The sequence below is a fragment of the Lagenorhynchus albirostris genome, chromosome 20 (assembly GCF_949774975.1).
Source record: "Lagenorhynchus albirostris chromosome 20, mLagAlb1.1, whole genome shotgun sequence".
Lineage (NCBI taxonomy): Eukaryota > Metazoa > Chordata > Mammalia > Artiodactyla > Delphinidae > Lagenorhynchus > Lagenorhynchus albirostris.
The window spans coordinates 22,513,716-22,541,226 of NC_083114.1; the positions used below are offsets into that span (position 1 = coordinate 22,513,716).

General features: G+C 45.6%; 1 protein-coding gene across 1 annotated transcript in view; it reads left to right on the forward strand.

Annotated features, from left to right (window-relative positions):
• Positions 1–27,211, forward strand: part of LOC132511537 (AP-2 complex subunit beta-like) — a 192,376-nt gene extending 165,165 nt beyond the window's left edge. The window contains 1 exon segment of the mRNA XM_060134757.1: positions 27,037–27,211. Within this exon segment, the coding sequence (XP_059990740.1) occupies positions 27,037–27,211 (175 nt within the window).
• Positions 27,212–27,511: the final 300 nt, after the last annotated feature.

The following is a 27,511-nucleotide window of genomic DNA, read 5'->3' on the forward strand; positions in this document are numbered from 1 at the left end:
AGGCAGGACCGAGTGGGAGAGGGCTTTCTAACAAGACAACCCCCTGTATGCACAGTGACTCACAGCCCACGAGGAGGGGGGAGTTGGTGGATCGTCTCCATCCATACAACTGAGGTCCAGAGGGGAACTCGTTCAGCAAATGTATGGTTAAGCATTTGGGTGGAGAACCCAGGCACTCTGACTCTTGTTTGGTGTTGTTTCCGGAACATCTATTCTGATGACTTGTCTTTGATAGAGTAGGATACTGGGGTCTAGAGAGGCAAAGATACCCACAGGTTATCTAGCTGCTGAGTGACACATTAGGGACCAGATCTGACTGTCTTGCCAGGGTCTCCTGCCTGTAACCGGGAAAGGGTTAGTGATGTCGCCCATCTGTCTCTTATTTCAGAAATTGCTTGTCTCTGTGCATCCCTCTCTCTACATACATCATCCACTGACATCACACAAAAGTCTCCTCCATTATAAAAATACAAAGAGAATTTAGACAATAAAGCAAAGTAGGAAGCAAAATGGTCCTACCACTCAAGCATTAACTTTTGGGTACATTTACATCCTTTGTTTTTCCTGTATGTGATATGTGATTCTTTTTTCTTTTTTTCCTTTTCACATAATTGAGTTCATATTGACTAGACCATTTCATGCCCTGATTTCACTCACTATTATAAGTATTTTCCATGTTATTACATACACTTCATAAATGTCATTTTGAAGGCAGGAAGCTTGCTAGACCAACCCCTGATTGTTGCACATTTAGACTGTTTCCAGTTTTTCACTGTTACACACAATGCTTCAAAGAGCAGCTCCGTGTAGGATGGCTTTGAATATTTAGGATGATTTTCTTGGACTGGAATTTTAGGGAGAATACTGCACACAGGTGCTCCCATGGCTGGCTCTCCCATGGGCGGCCCAGTCTTGGGGGTCCAAGACAGAAGGCTAACAGGTCCCCTCTCCTCTTTCTACAGCCTTTTCTGAAGGCTATGTTGATTTCTTTTTCTCATTATTCACTCAGGACCTATAAGTTCTTTCCCAAGACTCCTCTGTTAAAACCTGTCACATTCACCAGGATACTCTCTCACTTGCTCTCTCTCTCTCTCTCTCTCTCTCTCTCTCTCTCTCTGTTGAAAGTGAAGAAAACTATTGATTGAAAATAGAATATATTGTTTCAATAAACTGAAAAGTTTCTGACTTCAGGTATAGCTGGATCCAGGCACTGAAGCAATATGATCAGAACCTGGTTTTTCACTGACTCTAAGCCCAGTTCTGTTGGTGACTCCATCTTGAAGTCCACTGTCAAGAAGACTGTAGAAGATTAGTTTCAGCCTGCCTGTTTCCAGGCCTGTAGGAGAGAGACAGAGAAAGAATTTCTCCCTGGTAGCTCCTATATAAACCCCAGAATTCACTCTGATCGGACTAACTTAGCTGCTCACTAACTCCTGAACTAATCACTGTCATATGGCCTGACCTTAAGCTTAGGCAACTTGGATAACATGTGTGCCTGGGGCTGGGGTTGGCTCTGCTTGTTCCAGAGCCCGTAGATTAGGAGAGGTGTTCCCTGTGAAGTGTGCTTGCGGCATTTATTATCCCAAGAAAGGGGAGTGGAACCAGGAGGGAGAACACAAAACAATAGTTGCTGCTCTATTTGGGGAAAGACTCAGAAACATAGCATTTTGGACCTGAAAGCTCCTGTGAACACATGCCTCTGCTCTCCCAGAGAAAGAGGATCCCCTGTAACAAACTTTCTGAGAGACAGCCCTTCTGATTCTGCTTGTATGCCTCTAATGACAGGGAGCTCAGCACTGTCCAGACCAACTCACTCCACCCCTGGTACAGCTGTAACCGTAAGAAGATGAATCCTCCTCTACACTAAGTGTTCAATCAAGCCTGTCTATCTATCTAACTGCACCCCCATGGCCCTGGCCCCATTGGACCCATCTGGGGGACCATCAGATATGTGACCTTTGGAATCAGAGCCATCCTGGGGTTTTTTCTTCTTGACTAAACAGCCCCTGGACTTTGTTGTGTGCTACTTGGTTTCCTGTCCCTGCTATTGGTTGGCTTTCTCCATATGCTCTTGTTAGTCAGTATAAAGTCAAGAACTGAACACGAGGCTGGGGTCCGATGCAAGCACACGGATTCTGGCTCTTTGAGAAGTCTTTAGCAAGTGACTCAGTCTTCCTCTTTAAAAAGCTGCCCAGCTGTGGAGAGAGTTTGTTCCAGTCCAGGTATCCGAGTCACCAGTCCAGGTATCTGAGTCATTCCTTCCCTTGTGGCTCATGTGAATTGCTCTTTTAACCAGTTTCAGGGTCCTGAAAGCAAAAGTAACAAGCCCAACAATGTGTTACTTAAAAGGAGACTTATTACATTTAACGGAAGGGATGTTTTTCTAGGAAGAGACTGCTAGGTGTGAGACACAGGCAGATGTACCCGCCATGTGGCTGGCTGCCTGGGCCTCCCCACAGGTCCCCTTTCCTGCCACTGCTGCCCTGATGTCAGAGCTGTCTCCTGCCCATAGGTGGCATCCAGCGCCTCATGGGTGCAGCAGATCATAGCCCATGTAGCACAGGGATGGATCATGGTGCCTTGGTGGCCCTGCAGCATTTTGTAGACTCTGTTTTCCTTCCTGAGGCCCTAGGGGGCTGCCACTCAAGGCAGCCACCAATGCCCCCTTGTTGGCCAGCCTTAAGTGTATGCTGCCACCATCCCTCCAATGGCCAAAAGCAAGCAAGGGGTCCAGGAGATCATCCATCGGCTGGATTCAGTCAGAGTCAGAGCTGGGTGGCTAGGTTGCCATCTAAGTGGGTTAGGGTAATGCTTGCTGCTGTAACAAATAAACCCCCAACTGTACAGTGGCTCAGATGTGACAGAGACTATTCCCTCCCTCTGCCACGGGCCTGGTGTGCAATCAGGTCAGCAGGAGGCCATCCTTCGTGCTGTCTCTGGACCCCAGGCAACAAGAAGCTCGGCCACCTTCACCTAAGGGCTTTGGTAAACAATCCAAGGGTCGGCTCCATTTCAGCCGGCTAGAGAAGGAGAGGAGCACCAGCAAAGCGGAGACTCAGTGACAGTTGTATGGAGGGTGGCCCTGGAAGGGACATAGATTTCTGCTCATCTCCCATCAGCCGGGTCAGACCTTTGCCACGTGACTGCAAAAGATACTGAGAAAAACCGTCTAGCTATGGGCCAAGAAGTGGATGCAGATTTTGGTGATCAGAGAGCAGTCTTTGCCACACAATCCCACCCCAAATGACAAGCTTGGACCATTCCATAGGGAAGCGGGGGGACTTGGTACGTGTCAGGGGAGGAAGGTCGTGAGCTGCAGGGCAGCCAGGCTGTCAGCCAGTCCCTGTCATTGGTCGTCTCTCTCACAAGACTCTCCTCCAGCCATCCCTCAAGCCCAGGTCCCAGTGCCCTTGGCTGGTTACCATGACCCATTCCCAGGGCAGAGGCAGGGAGGCCTTGTGTGTGCATAAACCCTTGAGGGGATTCTCTGATCTCTCCACTCCACTCCCCTCTTTTGCTTCTCAAACATACACTAGGCGTGATTTAAAGACATCCTGATCGAATCATCTGGACACATTTTGCAACTTCGACTAAACCACCGGGGATGTCTTGAAGGCTTGTCGGGCAAGAGGAACCATGATTGGTGATGTGGAGACACACGGGAACTCGGGGAAGGATTTCTGATAATGCAGTGTGATCGATATACAGCATTTCCTGACTTGTGTGAACAACCTTCAGCTGCCACTTTTCCATCTTGTCAGCTCACTTCATACTAATGTTCCCTTGCAAAGGATCAGCTCACACTCAAGTATCTTTTACAGACTCTCAGCCGGCTCAGTGGCTGTAATTATTGTCTTGATGCTCAAGTTCAGGTTCTACTTGCTGTTGCATGACAACTTTTTTTTTTTTTTTTTTTTTTGCGGTACGTGGGCCTCTCACCGTTGTGGCCTCTCCCGTTGAGGAGCACAGGCTCCGGACGCGCAGGCTTAACGGCCATGGCTCACGGGCCCAGCCGCTCCGCGGCATGTGGGATCCTCCCGGACCGGGGCACAAACCCGTGTCCCCTGCATCGGCAGGCGGACTCTCAACCACTGTGCCACCAGGGAAGCCCTGCATGACAACTTTTACAAGAGAGATCCTCTTACCTGCTCACCCCCAGGGCAGTCCGACACAACCCCCCAGAATATTATTGCTCTCCAATCGCTGGGTGTTCCTGACCCAGCTTTCTTCGCTGAATTTATCTCTGGAACGGCCCCTCCTTTGGGGAACCCCAACCTTATAAGAATAACAGTCAGGAGTGGTCGCCTTCTACACTTGTGACTGTGTTGATATCACTTGCATACTCCCTGATTACAGGCCAGACATCTCCATTGGCCGTTGGGTCATCTCGGCAGAGAAGGGATTTTTTTTCAAAGTCACGCGTTGATGCTGAGGTGTTGGTGATCATACCATGTCATTAAGCCCCTTCTTTTATTATTCTCAGATAAGAAACTCTTGATTTACCTCCTGGCTTCCTTTGCAAAGCTCTCAGCTTTCCTTCTCACACACATACTAGTTTCTAAATGCCAAGCTGTATATCGTCAAACAAAACTGTATGTGGAATTGTCATAACGTCCACAGCTTTCAAAACATCAACGCTCAAATGCCGACTTGTGGCTGCTTGCTCTCCTGATAGCTCTTTATGACATTTTACACACCCCACATCTTTTAATATTTATCTGACCTGAGGAGCTTGCATTCTTGATTGACTTTCCTCACTTTACTCAATTTATTAACAGCAGTTTCCATATCCAGCACATTCAGGAAACTGGAAACAGGATAATTTCACCTGAGGTTCCATGTGTCCTTTTAATATGCTTGGATCCTATCCAAGCATCCTTTTAAGAAAGAACACTCCACCGTGAATAAGATGTGGACTCTAAAAAATAAGAATCCTTTCCTGTTTAAACTGGCCTTTAGAATAATCCTATTCACACAGCATATGACACAACCAGATCATCTTTACCCAGGGCAAATGGCCCTGGATGATTTCAGGGAGGGGTGTGTGTGGTGGGGGTGAATGGGGGAAGGGGCTCGTTTGGGAGGGGAAGGTAGTGATGAGAAATGGCAGGGTTGGCTTGGCCGTGGGAAGACAGTCCTGGGCCCCAGGAGAGAAGCATCCCAGATTCATCAGATCTATTGGGATAGAGCACGCACACACACACACACACACACACACACACACACACACACACACTGGATTTCTATGGCCACTGCCTGCGCAATTCTGTTCCTTCCCTGGAACACTGCCTTCCTCCACTTCTGCCCAACCTGTGAATTATCCTAATTCTGCATATGATGATCTGTGATGCCGTCCACATGGCTTGCCTTCTGTGCATGAAACCGTATCTATACCTCTTGTACCATTTGCCACACTTGATTTTAGTATGTATGTGTGTGCGTGTGCGTGTGTGTGTGTGTGTGTGTGTGTGTCTTCACTTTTGACCACAGGCTCCTGGGGGTAGGAAGCATTTCTTCCTCATCTTAATATCCTTAGTGTCTGGCATGGGGTCAATACTCATTGAATTGTGAATGAACCACTAAAATTAGCATCCAACTTACCATAAAATCTTTGTGAACGTTAAACTTGAAGGGAACGATATCCCATCCAAAGTCTGTTCTTTGTCAAAATCCAGGAAGACATTTGATGTGCTCGCTAATGACCACCATGCATATTTCATAGAAATGTTTCCAGAACTTATCAAGCCCCCACTTCCGTCATTCACAATGGCAGCGTGTTATTCCACTGTGTTAACCCATTTCTCTTTGCTTGGTTAGCCCCCTCTTCTTTGGCCTTTAGGTGGTTGACAGTGTTTAGTTATCACAAGCAGCGCCGCTATAGACGTGTTTTTCTTTCTTTGGGACTAATACCATGGGGTCTGTTACCAGAGAGAGGATCGCTGGGTCAGAGGATAAAGAGTCCTCACATCTGCTGCCTGATTGCTTATGTAAATTGGTCCAGCCTTTCTCGATGGCAATGCTGAAGGATGTGTTTTCACTGGCTGCCCATCTTGGGTTTTATCATATTTATTTTTTGTGACTTTAATAGGCATGTAATGGGACCTGAAATGTGCTTGGTTCTAAATTTTATTTCCTAGTTGGCGGGATGGTGCCTGTTTCCACATGGTGATTTACTGTCTCCATTTCCTGGCGTAATTCTGTTCATCTCCTTTGACCACTTATCAGGGGGAGTCATGTAGCGGCCCATCCGTTATCTGTTTGGGGCAGTCAGCAAGCTTGGGAAGGGGAATATGTCAGATGGAATGGATGCTGCTAGTTTCCTTTTGATATTGATTTTTATTATATGGCAGTGTAAAAATTTTCACTCTTAGATATTTGAACCCACCCATCAGAGCCCTGATGGTATCTGTTTCTTCAGTAGCTGGGAATTTATCTCCTCATTGGCGTCAGGGAGGGTAATGCTTGTCCCTTGTTCCCGGGTTTGTCACAGATTAATGGTGCCATACGGTTGAACTTGACAGGTGTGCTGTATGAATTTAAATGAATCCTCCCTGGCCCGTTAGCCAACTGTCCCAGTGATGTTTACTAAAGAACAATTTCTTTCCTCGGTGTTCTCCTTTGTTGGCCTAACGTTAGTTTTACCAGGGTTCAAATTCATCTCAGGAATCTCTCTTCTGGTGACCTTTGCTGCTTTTAACTCAGCATAGGCTGGTTCCACTGATTGACAGTGGATATTGTAATTGCTCCAGATGGATGGTCTATCACTGCCATTGAAAGTCAAATCCTTTGATCCTTCACCTGGAAGAATAAACATTCCACACTCAGAGCTGTCAAATTCTATTAGAGGACTTAGGGAGATTTACACTGGTATTGCATTAACTCTATATTTCAACTTTGGGACATAGCATATGTACTTAGGGATTACAATTAGACCCGAGCTGGGAAGCTCCCCAAAGACCTCAGGGCTTTAGACAAAAGGAAGATTCACCTTTCCTTCCAATGGGCCTGGCCTGGGGACAGTCCCATAGGATCAGGCAGTCCCGAGGCTGATGGTTTTAAGTAACGTCACTTTTCTGTAAACTCCCTCCTCTCCCACCCCAGGAGGATGCTCTGGATATTAGAAAGAGAAGACCAAGAGGGAATCTTGACTAGATCACATGAGTCCCACGATAAGGGTGTAGTGGGTGAATGGTGGGTTGGGACGGGAATGACAATAGAGGACTCGCAGCTCCTCCAATCAGGCTGGAGTCCACAGAATGTGTCTCCTAACACTTTATCTATCTATCTATCTATCTATCTATCTATCTAGGCCGTACCGCTCAGCATGCAGAATCTTAGTTCCCTGACCAGGGATCGAACCCACGCCTCCTGCAGTGGAAGGGCAGAATCTTAACCACTGGACCACCAGGGAAGTCCCTCCTACCACTTTAGTGTCAGTATTTTCCTCTGTCCCTTTGTCTTTTGGTTACACTCTCCTGGTAAATCTGCCACATTGACTCAGTCGACCTGTCCACCTCTGTCACACCTGGGCTGCTGGGCACTCCCAAGGAAGACCCTGTGGAAAATTCACGTCTCCAAGCCCAGGGATGCCGGTGGTCCTCCTCTGCCTCTGTGGTCTTCACTCTCTTTTCCATCCTGTCTTTCCTTTCTTCTTCCTGTTTCTCTGGGAGCAGCATCCTTGCTCACATTTGGATTTGTTCCTCCTGGAGCCCTCCCCTTTTTGCCTTATCGGAGAGTTCACTCCCCTGATTACATTCTCTGTCCTGTATCCGCAAACTTGTCTTCTCTATTAGCTCCTTCCCATTCATACTTATATAGACCTGACTGTCTTCATTATTGAAAAACTCTTTCTTTCCTTAAGATGTTTTGGGACTTGAATGTTCTTCGTGTATTCAACTTAAAATAGTGACGATGAATAAACCCTCGAGGAAGGTACTCTTCAGCTAAGCCCAAGACTCCCTCTATCCATTGCCTCCCTCCATCCCCCCTTCAACAGCATATTCAAGAGCTGGTCTACACTTGCTGTCACATCCCTTCCATTACAACAACCTTCTCAACACAGTAGCTTAAGGATTTGGCTCCCATCACTCCACAGAGACTGTTTTCCCCAATGCAACTATCGGCTTCCTTATTTATTTTTTGCGGTACGCGGGCCTCTCACTGCTGTGGCCTCTCCCGTTGCGGAGCACAGGCTCCGGACGCGCAGGCTCAGCGGCCATGGCTCACGGGCCCAGCCACTCCGCGGCATGTGGGATCCTCCCGGACCGGGGCACGAACCCGCGTCCCCTGCGTCGGCAGGCGGACTCTCAACCACTGCGCCACCAGGGAAGCCCTCGGCTTCCTTATTTTTAACTTCTACGGTCACTTCTGCGTTCTCGTCTTCTCGACTTCCAAGCAGCATATGGCTATTCTCTCCTTCTTGGACCACATTTTTCTCTGACTCGGGAATAGCTTTCCTTCTCGACTTCCCTCACACCTCTCTGGCCGTCCCCTCAGTCTCATCTTTTGGTTCCTCTTCGTCTGCCCAGTCCCCCTCTTCCTTCCGGGGCTATTTATGCCCTTGATTCTCCCCATTGGCCACGCTGTGCCTTGGCAACCACATCCATTCTTTTGGCTTCATGGCCCTCTGTTCACGTGTAGATGACTTTGCAGTTACATCTCCAGGCTCAGGACAACTCTCTCCTGAGCTTTACGTCCTTCATATGAGCTCTGGAACCTGAATGTCTTTGTATGAAACCACCCCTGCCTCTTAGGGCCTGTGTGACCTTGGGCAAGTTACTTGACATCTCTGTGCCTCGTTTTTCTTCCTCCTGAGATTGTCACGAGGGCCAAATTGAGTTGTTGTCATTAGTATTATGAACAGCCAACTGCTTGTTGAACATCATCTTCTTCTGGTGACCCAAAGACATAGCGAATGTGACCTGCCCAAATCTAACCTCACCATCTTCTCCACCTGTCCTTTAAAACCTTCATCTCCTCAGGTGTTCTTTTCTTTTTGGTGGATGATACCACTGAAGTCCCCCAACATCCTGGACTGCCCTGCTTTCTTCACTCCTGTGGCCAGTCAGTCCCCGAGTCCATGCATCTACCTTCTAAACATCCCTCTTACCCCTCCTACCCACGAGCCGTGACCCCACCCTCGCTCTGGCTGCCACCATCTCTCACTTAGGTTTGCCTAAGTGAGCATGAGCTCTTCAGTGGGTCCCCCTTGCTCTTCAAGTCCAACCCCCTTAGTATGGCTCACAGGTTCCTATCTGGTCCGGCGCTTCTCATTTCTCTTTCCCCTCCCTCCCCTCCCCCTAACATCCAGCCACTATCAACACGACTCCTTTTACTGCGCTCACTATGTCCTCTTGCATTTTCACCTGCTGTCCCCTCTGGCTGGAAGTTTTTTTTCCTGTTCCCTTTCTGTTCATTGCTAACTCCTCATCTCTAAAGCCTCATATTAAAAGCCATCTTCTCCAGGCAGCTTCTTGGACCTCCCCATGTGGCAAGAGATGCCTAGTCCTGTATGCTCCCACAGCACCCTGTGCTTCACCCATCCTCGGACTCACCACCACTCCCCACCCCACACGCACACCAGCCTGCTTAGAAGTTTATATTCCCCACCAGAGGAATCATGACGCTCTTGTTCACTATTTTATGTCTGGTGCTTGGCACAGAGTAGGTGCTCCATAAATATTTGCTGAATAAACATCTCATTCCGCATCCTTGTGACGATATGCATATGCTCTAGCCATCCTCTTCCATACGTTGCTCCATTCAACACTGGGTACTGGATATCAGGTATCTTTCTCTCTTGCTTACTCTCCTTGAAATGTTTCCCAGCCCTTGCCATTAAGAAGCTCAGAGTGCAGTAGTGGAGATGTACAAGGCAGAAGGTAATGACCAGGAGGATGACCCAAGGTGATCTGTGTGTACAGGAATCAGTGGTGTGGGATAGAGGCAGCGGGGCAGAATAATTCCTGGAGGAATTGACTCTGAGCTGAGTTTTAAAAAATAAGGAAGAGTTGGACTGGGGAATGAAGGAGGGGAGCAATGCTCATATTCTTCTATGGGCTAAATAGCAGCTAAGCAGACACAACGCTTATGTCTACTTCCATCAACAATTTTTACAGCTCATATCAGCTTCGTTTCATTGAAAGACTGTGATGTACTCCTGGGGTACTGAGAACAGCACCCCCTTCTCGAAACCCCTGCTATGTCTTCACTCATCTAACGAAATCTGGCTGACCCTGCAGGGCAAACTCTGCATAACTGATGCTACCAATGTCCAGGGCATGCCTATCTTCACTCATGATTTCCCCAGATGAAGGAAAGGGCTCGGAGGAGATGAATCATTTGTCCAAGGTTGCATAGAGCTAATTAGAAGCACAGCCGGGTGTCAACTCCAAGGACCTGCTCTTTTCACCTGCTGCCTGCTACATTTGTAAACACATGTGTACCAAAGAGTGATATTAAGGATGGTTTTTCAATGGGGGTGGGGTATAGAGTAGCAATACTCAAATCTTGAACTTGACCAGTTAATCTTCCTGGATAGATTCTTCATGGAATGTATCACTTACTGGGAAGCAAAGACACTTATTCAATATGAAAAGACAGAAACATTTTGCCTTCTGTATCCTAAGACGGCAGTTCAGTGAAATTCAAAATAAATCTCACAATCAGAAGGGGTTATCCATTCACACAGAAGTTGGCACTCCTAAATAATACCACGGAAAGAGGAGTAATTCAGAACAGATTATTTAAAGAACAAAGATATAAACACCGCATATCATAAATTTATGGGATGCTGCCATGCTGGTACTTAGAGGAGAAAGTATTGTGTAAGATGGTCTCTAATAGCGAGAAAGAAGAAAAACTGGGAATTAAGTCTCTACCTACATAACCCAGAAAGGGTAAAAATTATCAAATGAAAGGAAAGTGGAAAGAGTAATAAACCCAAAAATAGAAATGAATAAAACAGAGACATAAAACTGAATTTGAAGCGCAAGCTAAGCCAGTGCCTCCAATGCATCAGAATTACCTGGGATGCTTGTCTGAACCATAGATGCCCTGACTTGAGCCTGGACTTACTGAGTCAGACTTACTAGGGACAGGGCCTTGGAATCTGTATTTTTTAACATCTTTATTGGGGTATAATTGCTTTACAATGGTGTGTTAGTTTCTGCTTTATAACAAAGTGAATCAGTTATACATATACATACGTTCCCATATCTCTTTCCTCTTGCGTCTCCCTCCCTCCCACCCTCCCTATCCCACCCCTCCAGGCGGTCACAAAGCACCGAGCCGATATCCCTGTGCCATGCGGCTGCTTCCCACTAGCTATCTACCTTACGTTTCTTAGTGTGTATATGTCCATGACTCTCTCTCGCCCTGTCACAGCTCACCCTTCCCCCTCCCCATATCCTCAAGTCCGTTCTCCAGTAGATCTGTGTCTTTATTCCTGCCTTACACCTAGGTTCTTCATGACATTTTTTTTTCTTAAATTCCATATATATGTGTTAGCATACGGTAATTGTCTATTTCTTTCTGACTTACTTCACTCTGTATGACAGACTCTAGGTCTATCCACCTCATTACAAATAGCTCAATTTTTTTATGGCTGAGTAATATTCCATTGTATATATGTGCCACATCTTCTTTATCCATTCATCCTATTATGGGCACTTAGGTTGTTTCCATCTCCAGGCTATTGTAAATAGAGCTGCAATGAACATTATGGTACATGACTCTTTTTGAATTTTGGTTTTCTCAGGGTATATGCCCAGTAGTGGGATTGCTGGGTCATATGGTAGTTCTATTTGTAGTTTTTTAAGGAACCTCCATACTGTTTTCCATAGTGGCTGAACCAATTCACATTCCCACCAGCAGTGCAAGAGTGTCCCCTTTTCTCCACACCCTCTCCAGCATTTATTTTTTCTAGATTTTTTGATGATGGCCATTCTGAGTGGTGTGAGATGATATCTCATTGTAGTTTTGATTTGCATTTCTCTAATGATTAATGATGTTGAACATTCTTTCATGTGTTTATAGGCAGTCTGTATATCTTCTTTGGAGAAATGTCTATTTAGGTCTTCTGCCCATTTTTGGATTGGGTTGTTTGTTTTTCTGTTATTGAGCTGCATGAGCTGCTTGTGAATTTTGGAGATTAATCCTTTGTCAGTTACTTCATTTGCAAATATTTTCTCCCATTCTGAGGGTTGTCTTTTGGTCTTGTTTAGGGTTTCCTTTGCTGTGCAAAAACTTTGAAGTTTCATTAGGTCTCATTTGTTTATTTTTGTTTTTATTTCCATTACTCTAGGAGGTGGGTCAGAAAGAATCGTGCTGTGATTTACGTCATAGAGTGTTCTGCCTATGTTTTCCTCTAAGAGTTTGATAGTTTCTGGCCTTACATTTAGATCTTTAATCCATTTTGAGCTCATTTTTGTGTATGGTGTTAGGGAGTGATCTAATCTCATACTTTTACATGTAGCTGTCCAGTTTTCCCAGCACCACTTATTGAAGACGCTGTCCTTTCTCCACTGTACATTCCTGCCACCTTTATCAAAGATAAGGTGTCCACATGTGTGTGGGTTTATCTCTGGGCTTTCTATCCTGTTCCATTGATCTATCTTTCTGTTTTTGTGCCAGTACCATACTGTCTTGATTACTGTAGCTTTGTAGTATAGTCTGAAGTCAGGGAGCCTGATTCCTCCAGCTCCTTTTTTCATCCTCAAGATTGCTTTGGCTATTCGGGGTCTTTTGTGTTTCCATACAAATTGCAAAATTTTTTGTTCTAGTTCTGTGAACAATGCCAGTTGTAGTTTGATAGAGATTGCATTGAATCTATAGATTGCTTTGGGTAGTAGAGTCATTTTCACAATGTTGATTCTTTCAATCCAAGAACATCGTATATCTCTCCATCTATTTGTATCATCTTTAATTTCATTCATCAGTCTCTTATAATTTTCTGCATACAGGTCTTTTGTCTCCTTAGGTAGGTTTATTCCTAGATATTTTATTCTTTTTGTTGCAATGGTAAATGGGAGTGGTTTCTTGATTTCACTTTCAGATTTTTCATCATTAGTATATAGGCATGCCAGAGATTTCTGTGCATTAATTTTGTATCCTTCTACTTTACCAAATTCATTGATTAGCTCTAGTAGTTTTCTGGTAGCATCTTTAGGATTCTCTATGTATAGGATCATGTCATCTGCAAACAGTGACAGCTTTACTTCTTCTTTTCCGATTTGGATTCCTTTTATTTCCTTTTCTTCTCTGATTGCTATGGCTAAAACTTCCAAAACTATGTTGAATAAGAGTGGTGAGAGTGGGCAACCTTGTCTTGTTCCTGATCTTAGTGGAAGTGCTTTCAGTTTTTCACCATTGAAGATGATGTTGGCTGTGGGCTTGTCATATATGGCCTTTATTATGTTGAGGAAAGTTCCCTCTATGCCTACTTTCTGGAGGGTTTTTATCATAAATGGGTGTTGAATTTTGTCAAAAGCTTTTTCTGCATCTATTGAGACGATCATATGAGGAATCTGTATTTTTGACAAATGCCCTTCATGACTGCTATGCACCCAGAACTGCTATGTCTAATCAACATTAGAGAATGTTGATTCTTTCAAATGAGACTTAAGGAGTCCTGGGCCAACATGGCTTTTAGTAACCTCAATCTTCTCCTTCCTCCACATGGTGGGAGCACCTAGGTCACAGTGGAATACCAGCCTCTGGACACAGTTGATTAGTCTAAGAATGGGTCCTCGACCCTGGCTGGGCCAAGATGTCCTTTCCCTGGGACTTTTAGATTTGGAGCCAAGAGAGTTGTGCAGCCTTCCTCATGGTCGGGATTGTTATGTATGAAGCGATAGTCTCGCTGATACCCTGTTTCCCACCTTGTGAAATGGAAAGAGGAGGAGGCTGGTCTGTAGAGAGAGAAGGTTCAAGGTGACACATAGGAAAAAGTAGAGAGGCCAGAGAGAAGGTGAAATCCCAGCAGTATTCAAGTCCTTCTTCTTTTTGTCCCTAAGACAATTTCGAAGAGACTTCGAAGAGTTTCGAAGAGATGCTCCTGTGCACTTATTTTTCCTTCATGTGTCAGCTGGATGTATGATGTGTCCCATACATCAACAGAGGCATAGCTAATTCACAAGTTTATGTACTTCCTTCCTCTCCAGACACAGGCCCCTAGTATCACCTCCCACACCTATCCTTCTAGGAGAGTAGTAAGAACACAGTTATGGGAGTCATGCCATCTAAGTCTTGGTGACAATGAGGCTTTACAAGTCCGGGTATCATAGAGGTCTATCATAAGTCAGAATCTACTTTCTTTTCTATGACATACTTTCCTGACTCTCAAGGTCAAATCTCACTGTGCAGCCAAATAGCCATGCAGGTGGGCTTAAGATGCAGCAGCATGACTGAGGTGGCCCATCCTTTGGAAAATTATGGAATAAGTCCTAGACCATAGAATCTATACTCATCATATTTTTAAAGTTTGATAAGACACACAGTAGTAGGTGCTGTTGAAATAATCTTCACCAAATAGTCAAGAAATATATGCTGAATATCTCATTTAAACTGAAGATGGTGTTAGGTCTGGGTATTCTGAACGGCACATAGCCACTGTCCCATGGGGTCTGAGTGATGGAGGACACGTACACATGAAGACACAGAAGGAGCAAGATGACAATGAACAAGGCATTAAGGAGGACAGGTGGGGATTCAACTCTAACTGGAGATGTCAGAAGAGGTTGACCTGGAAGAGGAGCCATTTGCCCCGCGTCTTCATAAGTGAGTTCACAGGCGGATCAGTGGGTGGGAAGAGCCTGAGTTCAAGGCAGAAGCATGGACAGCCATCTGGGTCTTTGGAGGCTGGAGGTGCTGTGGAGGAGCATTGGAGGCAAGGTTGATGGATCAGGTGGGAGCCACACTTGGAGGGCCTCATGTGTTCTGCTCTGGGGCTCATACTGGATCTTGGTGGGGAGAGAAAGCTGGGAAGGTTTTTAAGATGGGGTGTGGTCTTGGTAGATGTGCCGTCATTCATGTGGTTTATCAGTTATTTCTGGTTCTCCTCTGTGGGCCCTTGGTGGCACTGCATTTCCCAGCCTCCTTGTGATTGGATGGGACCCCACGAATGGCTCTGGCCATCAAGACGTGAGTGGACATGACATATGTTATTTCTGGGTGAAGCATCTATTTGCTGGTGTAAGACCCCATCAAGTTCTCTTTCCCTCTACCATGTTAACTGTCAGTGTTCCAGATGGCTGTGGCTCCACCTGCCTGGGGGTAGAGCAGAACACTTGGAAGCCCCCTGCTGGACATGTACCATGAACAAGCAATAGACCACTGTTCATTATAAGCCAGTGAGCTTTGGGGTTGCTGGGTACCACACGTATCTCAGCCTGTCCTGATTAATAGACCCGACTTTTCATCCATCCCCCATGTTGCGGGGAGGGTAAGGTAGGATGCTGGCAGAGAAGGTCTGTGGGCTGGGCCTGCTGTCCATGCCAGTGAAGGACATTGAGGCCTGGGGACCCTCAGATGGGCAGCCCAGGGACAAGCCATTGTCCATGTAAGCAGTACTCTTGACTGCCCCTCTCACTCCAACCCCCCAGTTAATCCCTGGAGAAATGGGGAATTCTGAATACGATAATCAAAAGTGAAAGGTGAAAGCCCAGAGAAATGACGGTCATGAAAACACCTTGACTTGAAAACTAACACGTGAACTTTGAAAATACAAATCTCCTCCCAGCTAAATAAATGGCACACACAAATTTTGAAAAGTGTGATTGAAGAAAAATGATGAGAGAAAACAAAATATAGTGGAAAGATGGCAGAATATAGCAGAAAGGATATGGACTTCAGAGCTGCAGACCTGGGATCAGACTCTGCTTTGGATGTTTACAATATAACCTCCCGACATTCATCCATTCATTAGCCATTCAATAAATATGAAATGCCTACTGGGTGCCAATGACCATGCTACGTCCTGGGGCCCCGTCCCTTTAAGCCCTTCCAACACCGACTCTACCTACGTGGAACTTATGGTCCAGTGGGTCACCCAGTCAAGAACCTGATTTCCTTACCTGTTTAGCCAAAACCGCCCACCTGCCAGGTGTTGCGAGCAGCTCCGTTATTGAATAAGCCCCCTTGCTGTGTGCACAGCAGACCAGAGATGCTAAACGGATGATGACTAAGATTATGAAAATGCCAGAGACCAGTAATAGACCACAGGATATTGTAGGAAAAAAAAAAAAAACTCTGTTCAGTAATCATTGGCGAGTCATGCATTATTTAGAGTCTGCAAAGAGGCAATTTGTAACGTGCAAAGTTTCAATAGAAACCAAAAGGGAATTATTGCTCCGTATTCTTAAGTCCAAACACTTTCTCCTGAGCCTGTGCATGGGAGTCTAAACGTTCTATTATAGATTAGGTGGCCCTTTAACATGAGCAGACAGACAAGGGTTAGGAACCAGGGGGTTGAGGTCGTCAGGCAGCTCACTGGGAACTGGTTCTCTGGTCTCTTGGCCTGGCACACCTAGGCTACCCTGCTATGCCCAGAGCATGCTGCCACCTCCCTCACCCACCCTTGGGTTTGGTAAGACACATTTTGGGGATGCCTGGAGTCGATGTACACAGAATTCAGAAGAAATATTTCAGGGAGCTAGATCTGTCATGTGTATATTTATGTGTTTTTTAAAATAAATTTATTTATTTTTGGCTGCATCGGGTCTTCGTTGCTGCACGCGGGCTTTCTCTAGTTGCGGCGAGCGGGGGTTACTCCTTGTTGCAATACGTGGGCTTCTCATCACGGCGGCTTCTCTTGTTGCGGAGCACGGGCTCTAGGCACGTGGGCTTCAGTAGTTGTGGCACACGGGCTCTAGAGCTTGGGTTCTGTAGTTGTGACGCATGGGCTTAGCTGCTCCGCAGCATGTGGGAGCTTCCCGGACCAGGGATTGAACCTGTGTCCCCTGCATTGGCAGGTGGATTCTTAACCACTGTGCCACCAGGGAAATCCCTATGTGTTCTTTTTAGGATAGGAAAGAGTGTGGAAAAAACATGGGTTTCCCAGTCATGAGCATTTGGAATCAAATCTGGCTTTGTGACCTTGGCAAGTTAATTAATCTCTCTGAGCCTCAGTTTCCCTAATTTTTAAATGGGCTGTTAATGAGGGCTACTGTGAGGATACACACACACACACACACACACACACACACACACATATACACACTCTCTGTCTCTCTCCACTATATACATATTCACACATACAGTATATATAAAAATGTATATACATGAGTACGTCTAGGGATATGAATATGCATATATACATATGCATACTCATGTATACAAAATATATATTCACATATGTTTACATATATTTATACCCTCTATACACACACAGATGTATGTATACATATATACATAAATAAACATATGCATATGAATATGTATATACACACACATACATTTATACAAAATACATATATTTATGTATACACACACACACACACACACACACACACACACACACACGGCTTAGCCCAGTGCCTGATACCTGGTCAAAACTTGGAATGTATTAGTACCTTTTATGCAAATGTGATATCATTTAAGGTTCCGTGTGATCTGAAGAATAATAACTGTGTGTGGGGTCTCTGGAACCCCTCTTCCCCCTCAAAATCCTTTCACAGATGCTAAGTTCAGGTGCCAAATTGTCTTCCCAAATACCTTTTAACCTGGTACCAAGCTAGAAGAGTGACATCAGACAGCTGACAAAATACGCTCTTCGAAGCCAGAGAAAAGTTTCCCTGTTTGTCAGTCACCCTTATAGACCATGCGGGTAGACTTTCTATTTAAGAAGCAAAAGTAACAAACCAAACTGGTTGTTATCTAAACAAGAAGAGAGATGACTGGGGGCGGGGGAAGGGATAAATTAGGAGACTGGGATTAACATATACACACCACTATATATAAAATATATAATCAATAAAGACCTACTGTACAGCACAGGGAACTCTACTCAATATTTTTTATAATCTATATGGGAAAAGAATTTGAAAAAGAATGGATGCATGTACGTATAACCGAATCACTTTGCTGTACACCTGAAACTAACACAACATTGTAAATCAACTATACTCCAGCATAAAATAAAAATTAAAAAACAAGAGAGGTGATTTATTACCTTTTACCCAAAGGACAGACTGTTAAAGGGAATATATAGGTGAGAATAACGGAAATAACAAGCAGTCTTTATTGAGTACTAGGTAAGTGTCAGGAGCTGTTTAAACTCATTGTGCTCTTACCACAACATGATGACTTAGGGGCACTTCTCATCCCTGTTCTTCAAAAGACGGAGTAGAAGTCAGAGAGGTTAAGTGACTGGGTCAAGTTCACACAACCAGGAAGTGACTTGAACCTGAACATACAAGACCTCAGGTCTAGCTTAAAATCCCAGTGATATAATTTGTAAATTGGATGTCCTTCAGTAAGCCACTTGGCCACTCTGAGCCTCAGCTTCTCACGGTTAAGTGGTAGCCACAAGTCTTATTTCAAAGGATAGAGGTTAGCATTAAGCAAGATGATTTTTGTAGCAGCTTATCCAGTACCTGCCACAAGATATGTGCTCAGTAACGGTACCAGCCCCTTTTCCTCCCCTTCCCACAATGCTGGGATCTCAGTCCCCTGCCCAGCCTTGGCCTCTGGACCCAGAAAGACAACTCTATTTCCTATTGAAATATTTGTGTTTCTCAATTGTTTTGTTATTTTGGCTTCTGGGAATGTAGGCAACGCCTTTGGGCAATGCTTGTAGTGAGAGGCCAGACCCCTCTGTTCCAATTTCAATGAGTTCAATGTATAGGGGGAGGTGAGCCTTAGGGTTGGGAGCCCCAGGCATGAGAAAACAACCCCCCCCACACCAGCTCTCTGATGAGGTCTTAATGCTTTGCTGGCAGGAAGAGGCAGCTTTAGGAGGACACAATCCTTACAATGTAATTTCACAGCCCTGGAGGTTCAGACAGGGCAGGAGAGGAAGTAACTGCCAATAGTTGGTGGCTCCATCTTCTTGCCTCAGCCTCTCCTAAGCACAGGACTCCAGCAAAGCTCTGATTTTACTCCTGAGGATACCTAGATCAGAGGGTTGAGTCTCCATAGGTTTTTCCCAAAGCTATGACTGGGAAGAAGTAAGACCAGAATTCCTAATATTTCCCCCTCTCTTTTATATTTCCACTGCTGTGCTGGGCTGCCTTCTGCCCAGGCCAAAGACACTATGACCTTCTACCCTACCCTCCAGTTCAAACTAGCACCCCACCTCCAGAAGTTTCTCCTGGTTCTTAGTTTTTCCTTTCTAATTCCTTTGGGCTCCTTTGGAGATGATCTTGGGTAGGGGGTGAGCAGCTGGGTTTGTTCCGAATCTTGATTGGAACTGGAACCTCTATTGTTTCATCCCTTTCAGCTTTGACATCTCATATAACCATTCCACGAGACCTTAACATTCCAAATGTGTGTGTGCGCACACACACACACATGCACACACCCCAGGCCACTCCCCAGGCAGGGTCAGGGAGAGGTGTGTTAGGAGGAGCTGGTAGACCCAGTTTTTGCCCTTACTCTGTCGTGCACTCCTCCTTCTGGGATCACCAGACCTGCCTATGATTTTTGATCTTCCCGGGCTTTGATGTCCAGGTTTCTCTTTGATGCTATGAGATGCCCCAGTATCTTTCTGATACATTTCCTATTTTCTTAAGATACTCATTCATGCATTTAACACATATTTATAGAGCTTCGACTATTCACCAAGCACTGTGCTAAGTGAAAAGTTGAACTGGCTTCTGTTTCTGTCACTTACAACCAAAAGTGTCTTAGCTAAGACACCCAGGTATTATTAAGTTTATTTTACAGGTATAAATGTGGGGAACAAGAGGGCATGAATGAGCCTAAACTAAGAGCCTTAGCCAAGAAGGGTAGATATAGAAAATATACTCTTGTCTGGGCTCTTTCCACTGCACTTCACTGCCTCGGGGAGATACTTGTCAAACTTTCTCTGCATTCTGCTAAGATCGGAAGGTGAATGTGCATGGTGTGTTATCCCAAGAGGGAGGCACTAACAACCTCCTGGGTAAGGCTGAAGAATTTGATGACATTCTTAACTTTTAAGGCAGTACAACATGATAATTATAAAAATGAATTTGCCGACCAATAAATCTGGGTTCAAATTCTCACCTTGCTGGGCAGATGACCTTGATTAACTTACTGGGTCTCAGTATCCTTCTCTGTAAAATGCGGATAATTATAACTACCACCGTGTTTGTCATGAAGCTTCGCTGAGATAATAATGCATGTAAACACTGAATGCTGCAGGCCTGGCATAGGTTAGGCACTTGGTGAGTACCATTTGTTAAGATGATGATGATGATGATGTTGATGATGGTGATGACCTACCAAATTATTCATCTTGGCAGAAGCACTGTGGCCCTCAGGTGGTTAATATTAAGCAATTCTATTCAACAGGTTAGCCTGGTTAGTTTCCTAGCAGCTATATTTTAAGGCTGGTATTGGTGTGTGCTGTGGGGTCAGTGAGTCATTGGCCCTGGGTGTCTTTACGTTATCCAGGTAAGGTTGCCTTTGCTATTTTGTTCATGCTGAAGACCTTTGGGGAGCTCCAGCCAGGTATGTCATCGGGCCCTGGAGAGCATCTAGAGTGGCTTTGCATTGGAATTTGTACAAGGTGTTCTGCCACCCAGCTGAGTCAGAATTAGTGGTGTTCTAGATAAGGCAGAGACTCCACTCAGACTCTTAGAGTCTCATCAAAGCCTCTTTGCAAAAAGGTCACTGGTCTACTTTCATCCAACAGCAGAAGCTCCCAGCCCACTGGGTTCATTTTGGAAGCTGTGGTGGGCTTGTCTGCCATGCAGTTGCTATTAAAATCTCAGTAATGGGGGAAAGTCATCTTCCCATGTTCCTTGGTGCTCGCTTGGCACTGAGGATGGTAGTACGAGGAGAGAGTCCCCACCCGAGGAATGAAGCAAAGCCCAAGCCCTGGAGGTAAATCCCTAGCAGGTCCCAGGGCAGGCAAATCATTAAATGTCTGTAAGGGGGCTGTGAATTAGAACTGTCCCTCAGGCTGGACCACAATGCCACAAACTCTTCAAGGACAGCTACAAAGGGAATTTTTAAAGTCTCAAGGTTATTGTATAATTTTAGAAGTTTAAGGTCATGTATAATAAAAATCATATATTATTTAAATGCCACTCTTTTTTTTCCCTATAAAGTATCTGGAGGAGGCAGAGAGAGAGAGAAGAGAGAGAGAAAGGGGCAAAGATAGAGACCAAAGCAGAGAGAGAGAGCTTTCAAATATCATTTAATGCCTAAATGTCATAGGCTTAAAAAATTCAACAAAATTCTCATGCATTCTTTCCCACAGGGGGCTACCCTTTAAACAAGGACCTTTAAAAAAAACCCAAGCAAACAAACAGCCCTGATACTGATGACGTGTGTTCTTTTTCAGCATGGACATTCTGCTGTTGACAGGATGAATTTCATCAGCCCAAATGGTCAGTATTTGGGGTGGTAGATCTTAGGATCTAACAGATTTTTATGGACCACATCTGTCTGGGGTGATTGAGTTCCTGGTTCTTTCAAGATGGGATGATTTAAATAATTGTTCTTTACTGCGGTTGTAAAAATTCCATTCTGCCTTTCTAGCTGCGGTGATTTATTTGAAGACCCCAGGGGAAGGCAAGGTTGGAGCGCAGAGTAAGCTATAGGTAAATATACCAATTATATTGCAGGTATTACTTCCCCAAAGATTTCAAAAAATGCCTCAAAAAGCAGTGTTTCACAGTGGAAAGGGCATGGTTCTTGAAGTCTGAAGGCCTGGGCTCATGCCTTGGCAATATTAATAAGCTCCCAGAGGGAGCTATAGTGCGGCTACACAGAGAAGTCTTTCCAGGTAATTGCAGATGTTTTGCAAGGCTACTGGAGACAGCAACTCTCTTGAGAAAATAATTAATAAGAACTCTGTTTAAAGTCAGCACTTTGAACAATTGCACACTGAGAGACTGATAAATCTCTATAATTAATATTAAACATGTTGATACGTGGAAGTGACCTTCCCAGCTCGGACCGGTGTGGAATGAGACCAGTTCGGTCAAGTTAAGCAGGTCCTGGGTGATACAGAATAGGGATCCAGGTAGGCTCTACACATAGAAATTCTTTTCCTAGCTAAGGGGTCCACTAACTGTTAGCGGGGAGGATTGGAAGTTGTGTCTGAATTTCGCTCTGTGTAGTATGATTACGAATCTTCTATTCTCAGTCCTTTGCCAGTCCTCAAATACAGCAGCCCTTTCAGGTATTAAGAGAAAAGTAGGCTCTGTAAATAGTTGTCTATACTCACTGTCTTCAATTCTTTTCTTCCATCCTCTCTTGAATCCGTTGTAATAAGGCTTGTCAAGGTCCCCAGGGACCAATGATGAAGCTAGTTGTCAGTTATTCTCCTTGAACTCTCAAAAGCATTTGACTCGGTTGATCACCCCTTCCTTCCTGAAATACTTCCTTTTTTTGGCTTCCAGGAGACCATAGTCTCCTGGTTTCCTATTGTTCCTCCTTCACCACCACCCCTCCCTTCCTTCTTAGTGTTCTTTCCCGGCTTCTGTTAACCTTCCTGACATTCTAACCATAGAGAATGCCGGGGATCAGTCAATGAACCTTGCCTCCTCTTTGCCTACATCCAATCCTTGGTGATTGGATCCAATACGATGGTTTTAACAACCATCTCTAGGCTGATGCATAAGAAATCACCGTTTTATGGGTCCAAGGGGTTGAATATCAGTACCTTCATATAGTTAAACCTAATGACTCCCAAACATCATTGCCCATGAGCTCCAGGTACCTCCATCTACTTGTATATGGGGCTTGATATTTTCTCTGGGATGTCTAAGATGCAGTGCAAGCATAATATTCTTGCTTATTTCAGTTAATGACAAGTTCATTTTTCCAGTTGTTCAGCTAAAAATCCTTGAATCCTCTATTCCTCTGACAACCAACATCCAATCCATCTGCAAATCCTTTTGACTCTAACTTCAAAATATATCCAACCCTGACAACAGTTACCGTCCCCTCTACATGTTGGCTCATGGTATTATAATCTCTCATCTGGCTTATGGAATGCTTTCTAACTGGATCCTTGCTCTGTCCTTGCCCCATAAAGCAGCAAGGGAACTCCTGTTAAAACACAATTTAGATCATGCCAGTTCTTTGCTTAAAACCTCTGACTTACTCCGAGTTAAAGTCAAAGGTCTTGCAATGGCTTCCCAGTCTCTGTAGAGATCTGGTTGCTGTTTCTTCCCTAGGCTTAACACTGAACTTCTTCTCGCCCACTCCAGGCACACTGACTCCTTGTTGTTCTTCTGCCTCAGGACCTTTGCACTGACTAGTTTTTCCACCTGGAATTCTTCTCCCCTGGTTAGCCTTATGGTTCAGGTTCAGTTTCTTATTGTTCTGCTTTGGACCCACTATTTCCACTACCTGCCACTATGTGCCAGTCCGTGTGCCAAGTGCTATGGATACAGCGATGGCAAAACTATAGCAGTTCTTACCCTTGTGGAGCTTCTATTTAGTGTCTGTGGGGGGACATATACTAACTGAATAATTGCGCAAAACTGCAGAAGCGGAGCTCAGATGAGTGCTGTAAGAGAGAGATACTCGTGCAATGAGAGCTTAATGGAAGGATCTGGGGAGGCTTCTCAGAGGAGGTGATACTTGAGCTGGGAATGATGGAGGGCCATGGTTCTCTCGGTGCGCTGATTAGTGCACACATGGACCTGTGACTCTTGCTAGGTCAATGACTGTCACCAGGCCTCCATGCCCTGGGGGTTTTCTATCAGGATGTGGGAGAAAGTGATCCCTTTTTTCCAGGTAGCTGAGTTATTGGCTGTGAGCCCAGAGCTGCTGGTGGTTACATCTCCATAGTTGGAAGGATCTTACCTGATGGAAGAAAGAATCAAGACCGCATTAGAAAAAACTTAGATGAGCTGGATGGAGAGTTCTGACAGTAGGGGAGGCTCCTGATCCGGTGTCCCCAAATCCAATTCTTTCCCTGGGTTATATGAGCCATTAAACTAGTTGGGCAGTTTTAGCAAGTTCAGTTTAGCGATTTGTCCCTTGGGATATGTGCATCCTGATCAATCTTCTTCCCTCCATAAGAGGAGCAGAAGGGTGCATCTCTGGGAGAAAGAGCTCAGCTTGACAAGACCCAGAGCCTCCTTCTCAGGTTCTCCCCTCCTCCCCAGCATCTGCAGTCTCTTCCTCACAAGAGCCGCATCAAAAGGGAGGAGGGTCATGGATCCTGGTGGATTTGAGGGCAGCCGTGACAATGATCATGGACAGAGCTGAACCAGGTGGGGCCTCAGCTGCTTTATCAAGTGTTCTCACCTTTTCTAAAAGTTAAGGTCTAGAGAAAAAAACTCTCTGAGCCCAAGATTAAATATTTATCATGAAATGCTTCCTTTCTCTTTCTTATCTCTTACAGTAGACGCTTCACGGTGTAAAATGTAAGAAGCCCTTAGGGTAAAAAGTAAGCCTCTCTTTGTCTTCTCCAGTCATGAGTTCCTCTCCTTAGAGACAGCTTCTGGAGTATCCTTCCAGAGGAATTTTACACACAGACAAGGGAGTATGTAACTCTGAGTGCATATGGTTTCACACAAATGGTTTCCTGCTATGCATGCTGTTCTGTCTCTGGCTCTTAGTACTTACTGTATTTTTGGTTATTGTTTCATATAAGCGCGCATAAAGTGGTCTCAGCCTTCTTATAAGTTCCAGAACATTCTATTGTGTAGAGGTATACGTGCTTAACCAGCTCCCAATTAAAGGATTGTTTCCAGTCTTTTGCCATTATCAAAGCTTTCCCGAGTGCTCAAAAGATGATACACACATCTTTGGGTCTATGGACAGGGTTCTCGGTAGGGTAAATTGGGTGATGTTTTCCCTTTAATTTTCATTTTGTCCTCCTCTGGATCTGAAATGCACTCTCTCTCTTAGTCCAGAGAGGGGTTATAATTAGAAGAAGATCGTAGAATAAGTGATGAGCTAAGTCAGAATTAGAACTCGGATGCCAGGCCTCCTAATCCATCCAGCATTGCCTCTGTCCACCTCCACGTGGCCCCCTGGCTCACCAGAGAAGCAGGCAACAGCAGCTGAGCTGGGAAAGGTGCGGGAGTGGGGCTGGGGGAGGGAGGGTGATTATAGCCCAAGCTGTTGATAAGGCAAAGCAACAAGGGAGGGCTCCATCCAGGGTGTTTAGGACCTGGGGAAGGAGAGGCTGAAGGTGCATGGCCCAGAAAATGAACTTAGGAGTGAAAACAAAAGGCAACTATCCATTTTCCCCTTTTTCCATTGTCACAGAACTTTTAGCTGGGCTTATGGCCACCCAGAATAAAAATTATTTTCCAGCCTCCCACTGGAGGCTGTAAAGTGATGTGTCATGTGACAGCCTCCAGGAACCCTTGTTAAAAGACAAGGTCTGCCCCCTCTTCTTCCTCATCCTGCCCTGCTGCCTGGAGTGCAGGTGCCCTCACTCGAGGCTGTAGGACCAAGGCCATAACTTAGGGATGGAAAGAGGGTGCTGGAGTGAGCCTGGGTCCCTGGCAACCTTGTGGATCAGAGCTCTCTTATAGCCTGGACCTCAGGCCTCCAGACTTTCGCCTGAGAGATTAAAAACTAGGGTGCAAAAGCTCGGAATGTTTTGGGTTTCTTTGTGCAGCTGAATTGAATCTTACCTGAAACTGAAGGCCATGGTTGAGTATGTTGAGTTCTTACGGTTCTGACAATGGATTTGTCCTGGGCTACCTGAGCTCCGTTTGCTAGATCACCTGTCAGCCTTGGTCAGGGGTGTAAATGGAACCATGATAGTGCTGGGGATGGGCCTGAGGAGTCAGGATACCTAGGTCCTCAGCTGGCTCTGCTGATGTCAGTACGTTTCATGACTTCATGCAAAGAATTCCCTTTCCCCGGGTCTCAGTTTCCTAATCTGGAAAATGAGACGTTTGAATCAGAAAACCTCTAAGGTCCTTTCCAACTGTGATGCTCATAGCTCTGGCTCAGATGGTTGACCTGGATCTCTCTCCCTTCCCAGCTCTGTCCTCTGAACTCCTCATGGCATTTCACTGGTCTCGCCCTTGGACCATGGTCAGGTTTTGCCTTGCATCTCTCTTCTCCTTGAAGTTCTCTGAGGTCAGGCCCTTGGGCTTCTTCCTGTCATACCCTTGTCTAGCTTCTAGAATAGTGCCTTGGGTATAAAGTGTATTCAGTACACCTTTGTCAAATAGACGATCTCACACAGACACAACTGGAATATGATCCCGGATCTTTCATGCCCTACTCCCCCGGCCCGCCCCCCAGCCCCAGCCCATGCTGGTTCCACTTTGACCCCGTAGAAGTTGGGAGGGAACAGCAGTCCACACCCACCTTCCCCTGCTGGAGCTTTGCCTCCCTCAGAGCTGCACCCACACAGGGTTTCCCTGCCCCAACTTGTTGCTAATTTTGGTCTCTGTGGCTTGGTCCTCCTCTGCCACACCTTCCTGTAACGTCCTCAGGCCCCCATCTCCCAGCCAGGGAGCGAAGGAAGGGAGATACCACTGAATGCCCTGGCGGGGGTGGGGAGGGGTTCTTTGCTAAGGTCTTCTACTTCTTTCCTTTCCAGTAGTTTATTCCTCCTCATTCTCATCCCTCCCAGTCAGGAGCTTTGTGAACATAATTCTCCTATCGCAGACACCAAAAAGAGAAGGAACAGAGTGGGTGAGCAACTTCCCCTGGGTTACACAGCAGGAAGGTCTCTGTGGACAATAAGTTTCTTGGTGGCCACCTTCAGCAGAAGATGACAGAAAAGGGTAAGGACCCCAGTCCTGTAATGTTCCCATCCATCTTTGCTCCGTGAATATCATAATCTCTCTCTGTGGCTGGGAAATGCCCACCTTGGTTTGGCAGTAGGGTTTGGATCTTTTTGGGCATCTGAACCTTCCTCCATGCCCCTTCCCCTCTCTTTCTTACTGTCCACAGCTCATCAGTCTCCACCACAGGGCAATTCCAGTCCCTGCCTCCTGGTCTCTGTTCTCCTCTGAACCGTGCTAGGGGCTGTCACCTACCCGGCGTGACACCATTACCCTGCACAGTTGGTAGCCTCACTATTCTCATTCTAGAGGTGAGGACACTGAAGTTCAGAGACATCCAGTGACTTGTCCAAGGTGACACCCCGGGTAACGTGTAGGACTGGGCTCTGAAATCATGTCCTTAGCCCCCAAGCCCAGGGCTCTCTCCTTTGCAGCCTACATGGGGTGGGGGCAGCTGTGCTTTCTTCCACTCTCCTGGGGAGTGGCTTTATTGAGAAGAGCACAAGCTCCACAGTCGACATAAATGGAGCACTGACTCTGTACCAGGCTTGGCTTGAACTCCTTCAATCCTCACCACACCTTACGCAGTGGGTACCACTACTCTCTTTGGTTTATAGCCAGGGAAACTGAGGCCCAGAGAGATG